Genomic DNA, 17,752 nt, shown 5'->3' with positions numbered 1-17,752 from the left:
ATACCTAACAAGTACGGATCAAGTAGTTAACGCATTTGGTGAAAAATTATAAAACTGAATGAGACATCTCATCCCTGAAAATATTTTGTTATATTTACTACGCAAGTTCAACCAAACAAATTACTTGGTCCACCAGAGAAAGCAACACTAGAAAGTTGTAGTGTGTAATGAAATGCACAATCTTCACATGAATTCTTTGCATTCTGAATGCTCCTAGCTGACGTAAGATGGACCATATCGTACATACACTGTGCATATGCACAGAAAATTATCACACACAATGTAAAAACATAGAGAAATCTTTAATGTTCATCTTATTCACAAAAGAAACTGGAGAAAATTGCATTATATTTTAAATATTTATACAATTATCATCACTAAAATAGATGAACAAAGTTTTAAATGGTGTCTTCTTTCATTTCTACTGATTCATTTGTTCATCAAAACCTGAGAGTTGACAGAAAAGCAGTTTTATACAGGGTGGCCATTACTTTGTTTCTATAGCTATTACAAACTTGACAAATGCAATATTAGCCCATGATATATGTTGAAATCTTAATTCCTTCTTTTAGAGTGTAAGTCCGTGAAATATAACACAATGCGTCATGTGCTTCTGTGGTAGCATGCCAGACTCATGAGCACGACTGAATCAAATGCCACCATTTTGTAGACTTACACTGTACAAACAATTACTGCACCAAAGTTCTGCATTTTTCAAATTAGGACTCACCTCATAAGTTTGTTCGTTCATTTGTTATGTTGGTATTGAAGACTGTAAGACATTTAAAATTACTAGTTTCGGGTGGCTACCAATGGCATGATACTCATGCCAAATTTAATAAAAAAACCATCCAGAAGTTCTAAATCGAATAACAAGGACACACAGGCTGACGGACAGACATGGTCAGCCCTAAATGCGTTTATGTCACACACACTGTACAAAACATTTTAATTTACTGACATACACAAAATAACAAGAATAAAATAATGATATAAAATAAATTCTTAATACATGTTACAGTACATAACTATTAAACTGTTTCTGTTTCAACTATTAATAGTTTTGTACGTGTATAAATCGTGCGTTCTTTCAACTACGTTAGTTTTCAATACACAAACTTAACTTCAAATACCTGAATTATAAAAGTACCGCAGTCAGCCTGAATTCCTGATCCACTTTCAAAAGTAACATTCATTAATTGGCAACACTTCAAATTGCCACATCTCACTAAAAACAGCTACGTACAATTTAGTAATCACAGAATATAAGCACCAGGAAGATCACTCCATTTACTGAATTCAAAACACAGGTATCTGACTCCGATGAACGAAAATTAGGTCATCGTCCAATGTTAATAAAACCTGCATGGAAAGAAAAAAAAAATGATGTTAAACCTTTTACCAACAGTGCAGAAAAATACATTGGTCTGCTATGTTTTAGCTACCATTCATTAGATTATCAGAATGTGGACGTCAAAACAACGTCTCATGTATGCATGGCACATGCAAACACACACAGTACGTATATCTATCTGTTTATTTTACCTTTGAAACTAAATATGTACACTGTACAACAAAAACCAAGCACTTGAAATGTTCTAAATTCCAAACCAGACGCAATGTAAGTATACGTTTGGCATCATAATTCCAATTGCTTGTAACCTCCTTGTATTTGTCCATATACCTTCCATAAACTATAATAATTCTTTCCAGGCATGTGTTAAACAAACATATCAATATGGCTACCAAATCTGAAGAAAATCATGAATTAATGTTAATGACTCTCCTGGGGTCCTCTGAAAGTAGAAAGGGGTGAATGCTATACTTTGGTTATTTGCCCGTGTTCCCTCGTATAATATTGCGACGTAGGTTGGTTCTTACGCCCTTTATTGTCAACCCTTGCTGTCTGGAGTCTGCTGCCTTGAATACGATCCGACAAACACTTTTACATGGGCATCCACACACGCTCAACGCTTCGCGGTGCCCTCCAGCTCACTCTCTGCATGCTACGTCACCACTCGGCCGCACCCAGGAACGCGACTTTGTTATATCCCCCTCCCAAGATGTTGAAAGATCAAGACCAGGCTTCCTGGAAGTCAGGCGGCCCCTCCCCTCCAGCGCGAGGCCCCGGCACCCACGGCGATGCGTCACGATATTTGGCATGATAGGGGACTGACATTCATGTGAAGATCATGTTTGCAAGTTCAAATCCCAATGCCTATACAGATTTTCTTAACGTGAGTGTATTCACATAAATAGGCCTAGTCATTAAACTGTGCAAATGTTATATTATTTAACTACAAACATTTCACAGCTCACATAAAAAGTAACTGGAGAGGATATGCGGACCGTGACGTTCGAAAAAGAATGTCCAATTGTTTGTAAAGCATGTTCAGCCCAGTAATTGTTTGTTAATAAGCAAAATATAATCATCAATATTAGCATTCACATTATCCTGCATTATCATGGACAAAAGAAGAGCGACAGATAACATACTCACCATAAATGAAAAGAACATGCTAGCAGCTGATAGGAAGTGCCAGACGTCATGTTTGTCAAAGAAGTCCAAGACCTCACAAGGCTGGTTGTAAGACTTCGATTGCGCTGGTGTTAGCTGGAACAGCGGAAACACAGAGATTACTGCATGCCAGGACAACAGACTCCGCCCCAAAACAATTTCGAAAGTAAACAACAAGCACAAACCTATACTTTTATCTTACATTTTATGAGTGTGAAATATGACAAGGGAAACAAACATTTAACCTGGCGAAACAATTCTTTTTCTCTTGTTAGGACACTTAATTTTTCTGATGTTATATTATCATAAAGCCAAAGCAGCTTTACAACACCATGGTTTATATTACTAACCGCCCATGATATTGACTTGTTGAAGAAGAAGTAGAGAGCAGCTCCCCAAGAAGCAAACGACAGAAGAATGTATATCAGTGGCTGCATCAGGATCCGTTCCCGGTGACACAGCTGCGAGAAAACACGAGTAAATTAAAAACGTGTGTATTGTGAACAAAATAAATCACTTCAACCACTCAAAGGCAAGAAACAATTCATTTAAATGTAAGCTCCCATTATGGATGGAACAATTTGTGCCACAAGTTATGAGTAAAACAGTTTCACTGAATTTCACGGCAGGAAAGCTGGAGACACATAAAAAATATGTGCGCGGTTTAAGGAAACTGAAGGTTTGATATCGCCAAAGCCCACTACTGGACCCGATTCTAAGATCGGTAAATGCAGTTAACAATCTCAAACTCATTTACCTGAAATTCAATCCTCCAATCCTCTCCTTGATCTTTCAATGGTTTTTCTTCTAAGAGGTTTTCCTACGAAATTCTGTGCAGGTGCCTTGATTCTCTCAACGGAGTTACATAACCATGAAACTAAGCCTGGATCTGAAGGTAATTCACTCATCTACACCACTGACAAATTCCCCTATATCTGTCCAAAATAAATAGTCTGAGGCACACAGTTCGAGAACATTACAGAAAAAAATTAATCATACCTTCATAACAATGTAGAAAAGGCAGTACAGCAAAAGGTTTGCCATAAAGATGGACAACAAATATGTAGCAAAGTCTCTCAAGTGGTACATCAAGCCCAAGACGGCGAGTGCCCAGTTGCACACATTTCCTAGAACAGTATCACAATCAAATGCGAACATCGCAACAAGGACTCCCTTATAACGCGCTGTTTTCATTCTTACAGCTTATTAATTCTTGAGCTGACAAGTAGTTACAACTATCATTCTCATAACTGCGAGACTCAAATCATGAATTGCGCAACTGGAAATAAAACTGATAAAGGAAAAAAATGTAATGCTGTAACTTGATTGTAGAATAAAGAACAATATGGTCTTTCCTTTTCCATTCCACCGATTCACAGCCTTGTTACAAGAGACTGTAACATGTTAACTGTACAGAAATGGTAAAAATTAGAGACTGATAAAGCATTGTGCACATGTGAATGAAACACTAAACATGTCATAGGTATTAAACACAAATTTTTGTTTACGTTTTCTGCAGTCTTCATGAGAATCATCTTCTTCTAGGTGTCTTTCAATATTTCTACCAGATACATATAATACTGTTTCACAGGTTACTGCCGACATTTTTAATGTTGAAATTGTTTTTGTTTCTTTCGTGTTAGAAAAGGGAATAACGTAGTGTCTACCTCATAAAAGGCATTTCAGATTATATTAATTCTCTCTCCAGCACCTTAAAAAAATCAGATAATGCCAGTTACCTATGTTTTATATATTATGTTATAAATAAATATCATGGGAAAGAGAACAGACAAACAATTAAAAAAGAACATTATTTATTCACCAAAGAATTTTGAATGTTTCCCCCATGACAGGCAAAACTTATATAAATCTGATTCTTCGAGTTGAGAACCATTTTCTACCGTCACAGAACAGAGTAAAATATTATCTGTTCTTTTAAAGGGATTTTGATATGCTACACATGAAAGATGCAAATGCAGTTTTACAAAATTGCCACAGATCAAACAAAACATAACAATACTTTCATGAGATACCAAACCACGAAGAGACAAACGGTTGGAGATAAATAACCGTCTTCTGGCACACTGTACTGTGCAGTCTCACAGAAACTGACAGATTTTTCAGAGGTGCTTACTGCCTCCATGCTTTTGAACATGAGAAGCTGAAATCTTACCTAGCGCACAAGATGTCTTCTCAGCAGCAACTACATGGTAGCATTAAACTTACCGTTAAAGTAAAAAAGTGTACAGATTTTTTTGTCTTCTGAAATGTGGCATGTGTGCCATATCTTTGGACACACGGGTTTAGAGGAAAACGGTGAATTGACGCTGTCATAAATTAAAATATGATTGACGGTTATAACTGGTAAATTATTACTAAATTCAAAGTATATGATGCCTTACCTAATATAAGCAGTACCATTCTGTTGGGATAGACGGGCTTTATACAATGCCAGGGGCCGGCCCTCAGGTCATTGTAAATCACTATGAACACCCTCCTAAACACTCCCAGGTCTGGAAACAAATATCACCATTCAGAATTAAAAACATTATATTCTGGAGGGCTAGGGGTGACAAGCTAATACATTATTATTTCCCTAGCATAGGAAAAGGATAAGTGATGAGCTTTTGTGAAAACAGTAATACCTTCATGTTCAATACAACGCAGGGAATTTCTTGACCAGATGAGCGATTATAAGATTTTAAAGAAGGGAATTATTCCACACAGTTACTTAGTTGGTGCCTGAAGTCTTAAGGAACTTGTAAAAGTCTTCTACAGAACATCACAGTAAACTGAACAATACTGATCACAAATTAACTGTTGTGTAAAAAGACTGAAAACGTACAATATGTGCCATAATTTACAGTTTCCATATGCATTCTTTGTAAAAATTTTCAATTGCGAACGCTCCTAGCTGATATAAGAAAAACACACTATGCAAGCTTTAACATAACTACCACCTGCATAACTGTAGCATTAGATGGTAGGTAACAGAACAAATAAATTGCTATCTAACATACTTAATTTCCACAATTATCACTAAAATCATTAATAAAAGATAGTGTTACCTTACTTGGACTACTTAATATCTATCTGTAAAATCATATGTTCTTAAAAACTTCTTTATGCAATGATAACAAATAATATGACATAAAGCAAGTTATCTCCGTGGTTTACAAAATCAATTCAACTACCCGCCTAACAAACCAACCAAAGAACAGAAACAACGAAAATGGACATGTAGCATTCCTCTGACATATTCATGCATAATGCACACTCTCTTCGAAGCATGTCACACACTTCTGACCCTACTTCTCAATCTGAAATGGTTCCCCTCTCTAAAACATTGCCTTGCAGATAGGACCTATATTAAAAAAACACTCAACTATGCATAAAAATATAGAATAAAATTATGTAATAATTTCATAAAACATATGGGGCTGACAGACAGAGTAAGTGCCTTGATCCAAGACAAGTCCTCACAAAAATCCAAAATGTGTTATATTACAAATACAAATAAAGAAATATTCATACGATATGCAATTCTTTTGCACGAACACCGTCATAAAAGTCATTACGGTGACTCACCAAGCTTCCAACGGCCCATGTAATATATCTGAGCACTGAGAGCGAGACACGTCATCAGATGCACAATGGTGAAGCCAATCCAGAAGTACAATGTTCCTCCAAGAACACCGCACATCCCAACCAGAATAACCACTGCGAGCACGCCAAACGTGGCATACGCGCTGGCATTGATGTCGGGATGTCGTGTCTGGTAGATCTTCAGCATGCACATCATTGATATTACATACATGAAACTAGTATCTGGAAGCAATTCACGACAGTTCAGACCAGTATACTAGCAGTTTAGGATTGATACAAACACAGAGTACGCTGTTTAATGCTTATCAGGATGTGTAGACTGACAAGAAGTTGCTGATATCGGTCTGGTGCAAGGCCTCGTCCTTATTGGTCTTGTGTTAGACAACAGAAGAGTTAAGTTGAGCAGTCCACACATAGCAGACTTTGTTCAGTGCTCCTACATCTTAATAATTTTAATACGGATGAGCATTTCAAGCTAAGCCAATCATAGAATGTGGCCTTCACGTTCCACCAGCATGTTACGCAACATCAAAATTAACAAAAATACTGATGGACTGAAAATTTAAAGGTTGAGCACCAAAAACAAGTAAGAAGGGCTGTGATCTCAACTTAACATGGAACCTGGACATCAAGATGCTACTGCATCCATGTTTGGCATGATCAAGGAAGTTTCTGTACCCACGCCAGAACAAGGGTTGGACTAGCGAACAGTTACAAGCTCAGAAATCAGGTTGCTGCATAACATCGCCACATCCCACTAACACAACAGAACGTGTGTTTATACGAAATGTTTTTTTTTAATGCAGTGGCTCTTGACTTACGCCAATGGCCGTAAAGTCCTGCGACGTAGTGAAATACTTTTCCGCCGAGTGGCGTTGCACAGGGTGTGCCCAATGGTGGCGAGTTCACATTGCACCCGCAATGATGATGAAGATGAGAATGGCGTAGTTGTCGGGAAGCCCCGGAGGAAAACTCCGTGATGCCTAGACCACGGCCTTGCCCAACACAAGTTATAAATCCGGGCACGACCAGGAATCGAACCCGGGACCCCACGATTACAAGCCCAGCGAATTATACGAAATGTTAGACTCAACATTTATTACGTGTAATTATGCATCACCTGTAAATATCTGGACACTTAGAACTCAACATTAAGATTACAGAAGCTTTACCTTCACAGCCACAAATGTTATACTGAAACGCGAAATATTTTTTTTTTTATTTTACTTACCAAACTGGAAATTGGAATGATTAGGACATACGTGATAGCATGCACTGAGCACACCCTCCATAATAAGTGCAGCACCCATTGCATAAAACAGCCCATAATGTTGTGGGATCCCAAAGTACTGAAACAACCCAGAGACGTCCAAAGGTGCAGAACCGCACAGGCAATAACAAAATATATTTTAATATTGGTATAGTAAAACATACACTTATTACACACTTTATATACTACATCACACTCACACTTCATTAAAACTAAGATTGTGCATAAATAAACTAAAATGTTTATAAAACACAGGTAGACAAATTATGACAACGGAGTTAAAAAAAGTACACATAAAACTGCAGTCATGAGGCAGAAACCAAATATATGATTTTAAATAAGCAAACAGGACAAAAACGAGGCAAGCGTAATTAGTGTTTCTGGGCATGTAATGCAGGAGCACGGAGGTCTGTACCTTGTCTAGCCTATCGTCACACAGCCGATGCATGACATCCCTGCGGTAGGTCAGGAAAATGAACAACAGACCCAACAGGATGTAACTGATGTTAGAGTAGACATGGTTGAAGTCACTGAGGAGCCCAAGCGGATGTGCGCACAAGAAGTTGTAGTAGCAAAGATCCTGGTTTCCGGTCTGGTTCAGAACCTGGAAGCAGCGTGCAACTAACAGCATATTTCCCCATGTCATAATCAATAGTGAAACACTCCTGCTTCATTTTTGGGAGATCTGGGATTTGAATTTCAGGTCCTTCACAGTTAGACTATCTGATACGGCAAAAATTTACAATTCTAACGCTATGATCATTTCTAGTTTCATGCAGAATCTTGTTCCCACCTGTCAGATTGAAAACCTCTTCTCTCCTTACCGTTACGATGAAATTTCTCCACAAAATTTTCATGTGGTACTTACGAAACTGGTCAAACGCACTTTCCACTTTCACATAAACTCATAATATCATCACTTTTATCCTCAACTGGAGCAAGCACACTCATAACAAGTTCCAACCTCCTAACTGCATGCACAAAAAGATACTGCCTCTCTCTCTTTCTATATATATATATATATAAATAAATAAGTATGGTTATCTGCTGAATCAGTAAAGTCCTTGTCCCATCTCCTCTCCTAAATTTAACTTGTACTTTGCAAATTCTCTTGCTATTTCTTTCAATGTCCTCGCCTACAGGGATTCCAGAATCTCCCAAGTTCAAAATCTCACGTTATTTTCTGTTTCTTAAGTCATTCTAAAGACGCTATACAAGACTGTGGCCCTACGTAATATTTAACAAAATGCTGATTTTTTTGTAAGGAGCTGATCGGAGGCTTCTCAACCCTAAAACAGGAAGACCATTCCACGTTGGCTGTCCGTGACTTCTTTATCAATTTATACACAACTAATCTCGATATCTGGAGGCCATCCCCTCCATCTGCGACCCCAAGGACCCACCATACCGTGGAGAAAAGGATGCATTTAACATTGTCTCTGGGTTTCATGGCAGGATACTTCTTAAGAAAATGAAACACATATCGTCTGCCAAAACAAGACTGCATTACAGAGTTAGCTGAAAGTAGCTAATTTTTTGAGGTACATCACTTGCCTGCTGGTAAGTGATTACAAGTTGAACAACTGGCAGAGAGTAAAACACGGCAACAGTAAGGAGGTTCCACAGGTACAGCTGCGACTTCTTGCGTAAAATTCGTGGATTCTTGCGTGCCAGGTCCATAACAGTCAAAAAGGTTTTTGTTCTGTAAAACAACACAACAAAAAAATGCGGTTATAAACACATTTCTTGCAAAGAGAGTTCAGATACGAAATATCAGATATTTTAATTACACCAATTTCCATTCTACTCATTAACACAAAATTACAGAGCAAGAAGTTCTGGTCACTTTATTTCTACTTCAACGTGCCACTGCAGTAAATCTTTATGCACAAATAAATAAGAAGAGACAGAGAGAGAACTGAGAAAAAATAAGCAAAGGAACAAATAATGCTCAAGAAAAATCTACTTCTTACCCATACGTTTTATACGCAGCTCGGAAACACTCTTATTATTAAAGCATAAAGAATTATTGTGTGTGATAAAACATTTCCTTCACATATATGAAGGACGAGAAAATGATAAGAAAAATGAAAACTAAAAAGCATTAAAAATCAGTAATTCAGTTAAAAAGTTTATAACATAACACCTGATGACAGCTCTATGATAGCCGAAACATGTCGTAAATGTTCCATATGTAAATCGAGTACTCGATACGGAACGAAAAATGATATTTTAATCTTTTAATTATCTTATATTGTGATTGACGGCCAATTTTAATATATATTTTTAATACTATTTCCTTCACATATAAATGTCACTGAACCACAAAAGACTGCAAAGAACGGACATAACTTGGGCTTTCAGGTGTGAGTCGAGTCAAATGTTGGAATTTAACCAACATCACGGTTGCCATCTTCAAGGTGAATGTGCAGTCAGGAAGACCTCGACTGTTCCAGACTAGGGGCTAGTGTTACCGGTGGGCAATTACCGCAACAGGCAACTTATCCTTTGCGACAAGTAGCAAGTTCTGGAACCCTAACTTAGGACAGGCAGTAGGTGGTGAGTCAGATTTTATGGTGCAGACCGGTAGAGTTGAGAAGCAGGCCTCATTATAGAAATTCCTATACTGAACTTTTACTGCGAAAAGAAAAAAAATTATGATCGCTGAAAGTTCTAATTCTTGCTGAAACAAATTTCATTCACTGGGATGTACAAAGTTTAATGTAGTAAACTGAGGAACAGAACAGCCAATTAAATATAAAAAAAATTATTATATTTTATTTAGGGGTTCGCAGTGGCCGCGCGGTCTGAGGCGTGGGCCTTGTGTCGCTTGGTCGCTGGGACCGTGGGCTCGAATCCCACTCAAGCCGTGGATGTTTGTCCGCGTTTTTCTGTGTTGTGCTGTCCTGTGTATAGGTAGAGGCCTTGCGACGGGCCGATCCCTCGTCCAAGGAGTCCTACCGAATGTCCATAGATCAGAGCCAACGAAAAGTTGGGACCCGCAGTGCTCAGGCACTTGAAGAATGGGTCGTTCCCAGTATCCCAGTATATTTTCTTTATTTCAACTAGTAGCATTCAGAAATGGGGGAAAAAAGGGTGGAAACTGTGTATTCCAGCACAGACTACAACTTTACAGTCTCATTTATTAATTCAGCCACTGAATTTCGAACCTGAAAACATCCTTGTCACTGTCAGCATCCTGCATCATATCAATGTCAGTCTCGTCTAACGATGAGTCAGAGTGACACCGGATAACGGAGTCCGGACTTGTCAAATCACTGCTGGCGCTTGGAGTCTGAATTTGCCCGTAGCTGCTCGGCAGTCCCAGAGGAGACTGAGGCGACTGGATGCTTGCGTCATCCAACGGACCATTGTCCAGTAGCTGCTGACGTCGCTGCCTACAGAAAACAATGGCAAATAATTACACAGCGTAATATCCAGTGACATCACTGAAAACAAAGAGATGAAGAAGGGAAAGATAAGGAGGTGGGATGAAAGATGGATAGAAAGGGAAAAAAAACAGAAGAATCTATAATAAATGATAGAGGAAACAAAAGATACAGGGAGGAAACTGAAGGGAATATCGACTAAACAGCACACAATGTCGGGAGACTCGCCAAGCCTAAGTTAGTGTCCTGTAGGATACAAGTTCTGCTTAAGTCTTCTTTACTTCATTTGAGGTTTTACCACCACAAACTTGTTTGAAATGAACATGAATTTATTCCTTCATAATTCTATAGTTAAAAAATGCCAAAAACAATCTTGTTCTTTTGTTTTCATCATTATGTCAGTCAAATTTCTCCTGAAAGTCTACAACCACCAAAATAGTATGAAGCTTGTACTCACTTGATGAAGTACACCACCGACACCACAATTGAGAAGATGTAGAAAAGCGATATGACCAGCAACGCAACAACTGTAGATATGATGTAGCTGTGGTGTGTAATGCTAGGTTTAATAGAGAACTTCAGAGACTTATTACGACCAACTTTCACGGTTTCGTAAGATCCAGAACAGTCCCAGTCATCACATTTCACCACAAATACCACGTAAAATCCTAAAGGAAATGCCGTTTTCTGTAAACAAGTGTGAATAAATGCATCATTAAATGAAAGAATTCTATAACTTAAAAAAAAAACATTTCTGATTAAGTAACACGTCCTCCACCACAGCATACAACCTACAAGATACTCTTTCCAACATATTTTGTGGTTTCACAACAAACTATCTACAGAAACTTAAGAAACAAACGACTGCTTCAGACAAGACTCCGTACCGAAAACAAATCTACAATCGTCAGACCTAAACTCGGGAACGGTAGCGCAGATTTGATGAAGGCAAAAAGCAAATTATGACGACAAAAATAAATTATTGGCAAAACAGAGCAGGATACATTACTAACCTAACCTTAAGCTAACCTTACACCGACTATTTTCTAAACAATCTTTAGTTCATCAATAATGCTCAAAGTAAAATGTTTCCTTTTCACTGAATTTCTCTACCAAAAGTCAAATTCAACCAGAATAAGAGACATCCACATTTACAAGGTCTGGAGAAGCATGGATTAATTTTATTCTTAATACAACACAAATCGAAACTTTTACTGCATAATACTGAGCGAGAAGTGACGTTATATCATCAAGCTGGAGTCCAATTTTACAGACTTCGTCAGTTTCACATTAATTAGGTTTTATATTATACGCTGTGTAATTTTAACTTCAACTTGCAGTAAGTGTGATTCCTCCGCGTCTGTTCACGGTCTGCCAGTAACCCTCAAACTGGACATTCCGCTCCAGATCAAACACAGGACACTGCAAACAGAGATCAGATCAGTACTAAAACCTCTATACCTGTAATCAGGAGAAACCTGCTTTGAATTTCAACTTTGCCAATTTACCAGCAATTCTGACCGAGGTTCTTCATGGTTTTCCTCTGTCCCTCCATGAAATGTTAGGACAGTATCTTCAAATGATTTCATCCTTCCTAATCCTTACCACATATATCCACGAACAATTTCTCCACCACATTTGATGATAAACAACAACAATAAATAATCTAACAATCATCAAACATAAGTGACCTTAAGCAATGTACCATATTTTTAAAAGTTAGATAATTAAGTAAGTTTGTGGACCCTGCACTGAATGGCACTGGCGTTCTACAATCTCGAAAGCCTGGAAGAAGCAACACTTTTAAATCCTTGAAGGTACGTATATCATTGCTGTAAAGATTCAGAAATATCAGGAAAATTGTCTGAAACTTATTAAGGGGAAGGAAATTATGATAACAGATTTAGGAACATGTGTATACATCAAATTCTAACTACATCTAAAGTTTCTGACTTAAAAATTTCTTCAAGAACAAAATTAAACGCCACGGTAACGAAGTGAAGCAACTGTATATGACATGACATATGTTTGTGATTCTTAAATGTTTCAATATTATAAGCAATTACTAAATTAACAGTACATCACTGCGAGTAAATGCTGAAATACAAAAAGAAAAAAAAATCTGGTAAATATTCACTTATGCGCAACACCCCGGCTTATCATTTCTCACAAAATGTTAAATGGGTTTCCATTTACGTTAAATTATTGAAAAAGTTCATCTTTGTCCACTGGTCTGAACAATCCACAGTTCCATAAAACTTACACTCTTATTCTGGATGGAAACAGTCATACAGATGTCATCGTCAGAATCAACTCGCAGTAAAACTGTTTCAACGCTGTCTTCAAACTTGAAGTCATAATACTGAGGCTCAGCAGGAGAGACATAAACCGTTCTTTCTTCGGACAACCTGTGAATATAGGACACATGCCTAACTAACCAGATGGCTTACTGAACCCGAAAGTTCATCACCGAATTAACCAAAGCCCTCCACCGGACCCTGTCCTGGGCCAACAAAATCCAGTCTCCTTCAACTCCTATCTCCCATAGATCCCGCCTGAGATTATCCTCCCATCTACGTCTAGGTCTCCCCAGCGATCTCTTCCCCTCAGGCTTCCCAAATAGTGGACCCAACCAACTAGATGGCTTACGGAACCCGAAGGTTCATCACCGAATTAACCAAAGCCCTCCTGGGCCAACAAAATCCAGTCTCCTTCAACTCCTATCTCCCATAGATCCCGCCTGAGATTATCCTCCCATCTACGTCTAGGTCTCCCCAGCGGTCTCTTCTCCTCAGGCTTCCCAAATAGTGGACCCAACCAACCAGATGGCTTACAGAACTCGAAGGTTCATCACCGAATTAACCAAAGCCCTCCACCGGACCCTGTCCTGGGCCAACAAAATCCAGTCTCCTTCAACTCCTGTCTCCCATAGATCCCGCCTGAGATTATCCTTCCATCTACGTCTAGGTCTCCCCAGAGGTCTCTTCCCCTCAGATTTCCCAACCAATACCCGGTGCACACCTCTTGTCCCATTCATGCGCGCTACATGTCCCGCCCATCTCATTCTTCTCGACTGAATCACCCTGACAATACTGGGGGAGGAGTACAGATTTTTAAGCTCGTCATTATGCAGTTTTCTCCATGCCCCATCGTCTTCTCTCCTAGGCCCAAATATCCTCCTCAACACCCGATTCTCAAACACCTGCAATCTGTACTTTATCGAGACTTTATAATAGGAATTAAAATAAATGTAATTCTGTACAAAAGTACACACTTCTAGCACATAGTCAAAGCATGCATTTGTAATGGCAGTGAAAGGGTTGTTCATGATGATAATGATAAGTATTAAATAATCAATTTATGAAAGACTTTTGTAGATTATGTAATGCTACAGTCTATTTCTGACTACGGCCTCCTGGTTTTCCAAATCCTGTTAAAAACAAATATATCAGCCAACTGCAGAAAAAATACAAATACACATGCTCCACATGGGATTCTAAAAATTACCAGTTAATTTTCAAGAACTAAGTGGGTAATAAATTTAACTGTATTCTTATCAGAAATTAATTTGATCATTATGTTCCTGGAAAAGAGCACCTTTCCAGACCAGGCAAAATGAAGAATAAATACAGTTATGAGAAACATCTCACATTTCCACAGAGCTCATGTGCTGAACAGTCAAAAATGTGTCTTGGATTTCTACTCACTTGACAGAGAAATTATCCTCTTGGCCAACACACAGTGAAAAGGTCACGTTGTATGGACTGGCAGTGGACACGCTAACTGTAACTACATTAGTCCTTCCAACACCCTGGTGATGTGGAGAATAATAATTGTTGTCAGGACACAAAGTGCGAGACGTGCGAGAATACTGAAAGCTGAAAAAATCAACATACAGTTTTAAACACATTTGAAATATCAGTGGCAGATCCACAGAGACATCTAATGCATTTCAACCAAGCATTAAAATACAAAATTAAAATTTACACTGCATTTCATTGGTTTTCATTCTCAAATTAAACACTACCAGTCTCCACAAACCCATCTGGTGAGACACAGCGTTTTGTGAAGAAAAAACCCCTCGATGTCGTATTTATTCCAGAGAATGTACTCAGTTACTTACAGATGTGTCCTAGATTCAACTACAAGAGGCAACTGCCATGACAGCACACCTTTCTGCTGTTGAACAACAACCATCACAGGGTAAGTCCTATTTGAACTATTACATTCCACCATGATACGAGCTGGTTGTGTTGGAGATACCTATAAACATTGGTGAAATAAGAAAGAAACTATATAAACTGTACAGTAACAATTCTTGAAATTTACACATGATACCAAACACTTGGCAATTTAATTCTCTCAGATCTTCACTATTATTGCTTTGCATATCAGTATCTAAAACCCAAAATGTCTTAATTCTCCTTCCTACGAATTAATCAAGTTTAGGAATTACTTAGAACAGATTATACAACACGTGGATCAACGGTTAAATAATTTTAATACAATCACCTACCTGCAAGTTCATAAACTCAAATATGTATTCCACTGCATTGTTAACTTCTTCGAGATATACTTTCCCGTATGTCCCATTCAGTACAATGGGTACAATGTTGCTCCTTTCTTCACTCAACCGAATTATGTCTGGAGTTCCTGAACCTATGGCTACTGTTAACCACAAGGCAGTAACAAATACGTTTATGCGACACATATTTAAACAGTTATCACGTTAAACCTCAAACGTTGTCGCAAATGTAGGATGAAGATTCTCCTTATTTTAGTGTCGTTTAACATCAGTAATTACTGGTACTGATAACATCACAGTCCCATGGTGCAGTGTATTTAAAATACCAAACCGGCTACAATGCTTCAAACACAACAAAATCTTTTCAATGTCATATTCAAACATGAATAACCAACTACACTTTTCTTTACAGAAGCTGTCTTCCCGATCTTATACTACGTCATATCACATATGCACGCCATAGTTTATGACGCTGTTATAATGGACACATTACAAAATTTGATCCGCATTTTCATCGTAGATAACAGATTGCATGCGTGTCACATTTTCTGCTCCTACAACATAATCCACAGGCAAAGTCTAATCATAAGACTGCGCATCACATTCTACAGGTTATTACCAATATACCAATGGTACCAACAACAGCATGACACGAACACGAATAACCAACCGAAAAGAGAAACAATTAAGGATATTCACACAGTAAACGAAATGATGTGCATGAAATGGAAGGCCATCAGAATCTCCTTAGGCCTTACAAGATTGGACCGCCAGAGAAATCCTGACATTCGTAATGAGTTAAAAGTGAACATTCTAACAGAGGACATAAAATTATATCATAAGGGCTTGTTGAATGGACAGGAAGCCACTTACCCCAACTAGCTTTTCTATATCCACCCCGGGGAAGATGGGCTGCTGGAAGACCTAGGAAAAGATGGCAAGACCCAGAACACCTTTAGCTTTAAAGAAACAGGTCTAAAGATGTAACCGTTGTTTATGTTCATTAAGAACATCTCTTCAGATTTTTCCTTAATAAATAATTTCAAGACCCAGATAATGTAAAACTTAATCCATTCTTTGCACAAAAACCGAGTAAATGTTTACTGGTTTAATTAGTTTCACATAATTTATATCAAATGGTTGGAGGAAGCCATTTCTCAGCAACATTTTGAAATCCTACAACTGTTTAAACACATTGGTAACTATACATAACACTTACTGTAACGTTCAATAACTGAAAACATTTATCTCACAGAACGTATTTGTACGTTTCTAAAAACTAGTATTACCAGTTGGGCTTTGTAGAGGATCTGGGGTTTTATTTGAGGTATGAAAAAACTTTTAAATGTAATTATGCATTCTTTGCCCAATGCTCACACACCCAGCAGATTCCTCTGAAAATGGAATATACATTGTCCCAATGAGTAATAATACTACCATCCTTGCAGTTAGTGGCCAAAGGGCCAAGGCCATTGATGACGCTAATCTGCATAACCATATTTAAATTGTCCCACAGCTGGGTTATCTTCTTAATCAAGATGCAAATGATAACACCAACAGTTTATACAATGTTCTCAACAGGATTTTGATTCAGGCTTTACATCCCACAATAATTAAACTTACCTCTTTTACCATGCCCCAAATAAGCTGGACAGCAGAAATGTCACCAATTCTGCACAGGAGGAAAAGTCAAATAAAAGTGGGTTTACCATCCTCAACAACAATTCAACCGACGGTCCCCATACTTGATTTTACCCAATAATCTAAACAAGAATCAGTATCGCCACAAAGCAGGTGCACAATGTTTTCCATGGTTTCTTGTGTTACACAGGAGAAACCATTTGTAAACCTCACATTACCCACAGCATAACATTTTTAAAATTACCTTTCAACCAACTGATTCCTCTAACAAATCCAATCCTGACATAATTAATTAATTCATTATTTCCTCTTGGCAAAGTAGGCAGTAGGATGGTAGGTTTGAGGCGAGTGTCTCACAGCTTATACAGGTGGCCCCCAACTCTTTCACAACCAGTAAACCCTCTTATTATTAATAATGAAATTGCAACTCTGCCTTTGTTGTGTAATACATAATATGGCAACATTTTATTATGTATAATTAACTAGTTTTAGTTCCTGTAACATTGTAAATCCCCCTATTGTAAATTAGGATTAATTTCATGTTGGATGAAGATAATACATGAACTTTCATATAGCCAAAATGCATTCTCAGATTTTTTATTTCAGACAATCTACTTAGTATAAAGTTTATAATTATAAATCTATAAAGCACTATAAATTTAATTCTTCATTTAACTTCACAAAAAAGGTCAGAAATACTCTTCCCAAATGTGCTTTAATACGTGTGTATAATAATTCCATACTCACACAATTTATTAAAGTTGGCACCTCTACTATACATATATATATGTATATAGTATAAA

The 17,752-nt window shown here is 37.9% G+C and overlaps 1 protein-coding gene across 1 annotated transcript; it reads right to left on the bottom strand.

The window, feature by feature from the left end:
* Nucleotides 1-71: 71 nt before the first annotated feature.
* LOC110830258 (SID1 transmembrane family member 1) lies at nucleotides 72-15,965 on the bottom strand. The gene is made up of 16 exons (XM_022064942.2): nucleotides 15,300-15,965; nucleotides 14,907-15,046; nucleotides 14,491-14,661; nucleotides 13,047-13,191; nucleotides 12,122-12,205; nucleotides 11,241-11,470; nucleotides 10,565-10,792; nucleotides 8,949-9,096; nucleotides 7,810-7,998; nucleotides 7,356-7,473; nucleotides 6,107-6,346; nucleotides 4,921-5,031; nucleotides 3,518-3,645; nucleotides 2,869-2,979; nucleotides 2,501-2,614; nucleotides 72-1,362 (listed from the first exon to the last, which is right to left on the bottom strand). Exons 1-16 carry the CDS (start codon nucleotides 15,492-15,494, stop codon nucleotides 1,300-1,302), a joined length of 2,415 nt encoding a protein of 804 aa, XP_021920634.1. The 5' UTR covers nucleotides 15,495-15,965; the 3' UTR covers nucleotides 72-1,299.
* Nucleotides 15,966-17,752: the final 1,787 nt, after the last annotated feature.

The sequence above is a fragment of the Zootermopsis nevadensis genome, unplaced genomic scaffold (genome assembly GCF_977971745.1).
Source record: "Zootermopsis nevadensis isolate Lab colony 2312 unplaced genomic scaffold, Znev_1.0 Znev_ptg000061l, whole genome shotgun sequence".
NCBI classification, from domain to species: Eukaryota; Metazoa; Arthropoda; class Insecta; order Blattodea; family Termopsidae; genus Zootermopsis; species Zootermopsis nevadensis.
The sequence above is the reverse complement of the archived record's forward strand: the minus strand, read 5'-3'. Positions and strand labels throughout refer to the sequence as shown.

Coding starts and splice junctions, on each gene's coding strand:
- LOC110830258 (XM_022064942.2), bottom strand. CDS start 15,494: ATGTGTCGCATAAACGTATTTGTTACTGCCTTGTGGTTAACAGTAGCC. Junction 15,047..15,299: donor TTGAGTTTATGAACTTGCAG/GTAGGTGATTGT, acceptor CAATGTTTATAG/GTATCTCCAACACAACCAGC. Junction 2,980..3,517: donor TTTTCTACATTGTTATGAAG/GTATGATTAATT, acceptor GTTTTCTCGCAG/CTGTGTCACCGGGAACGGAT.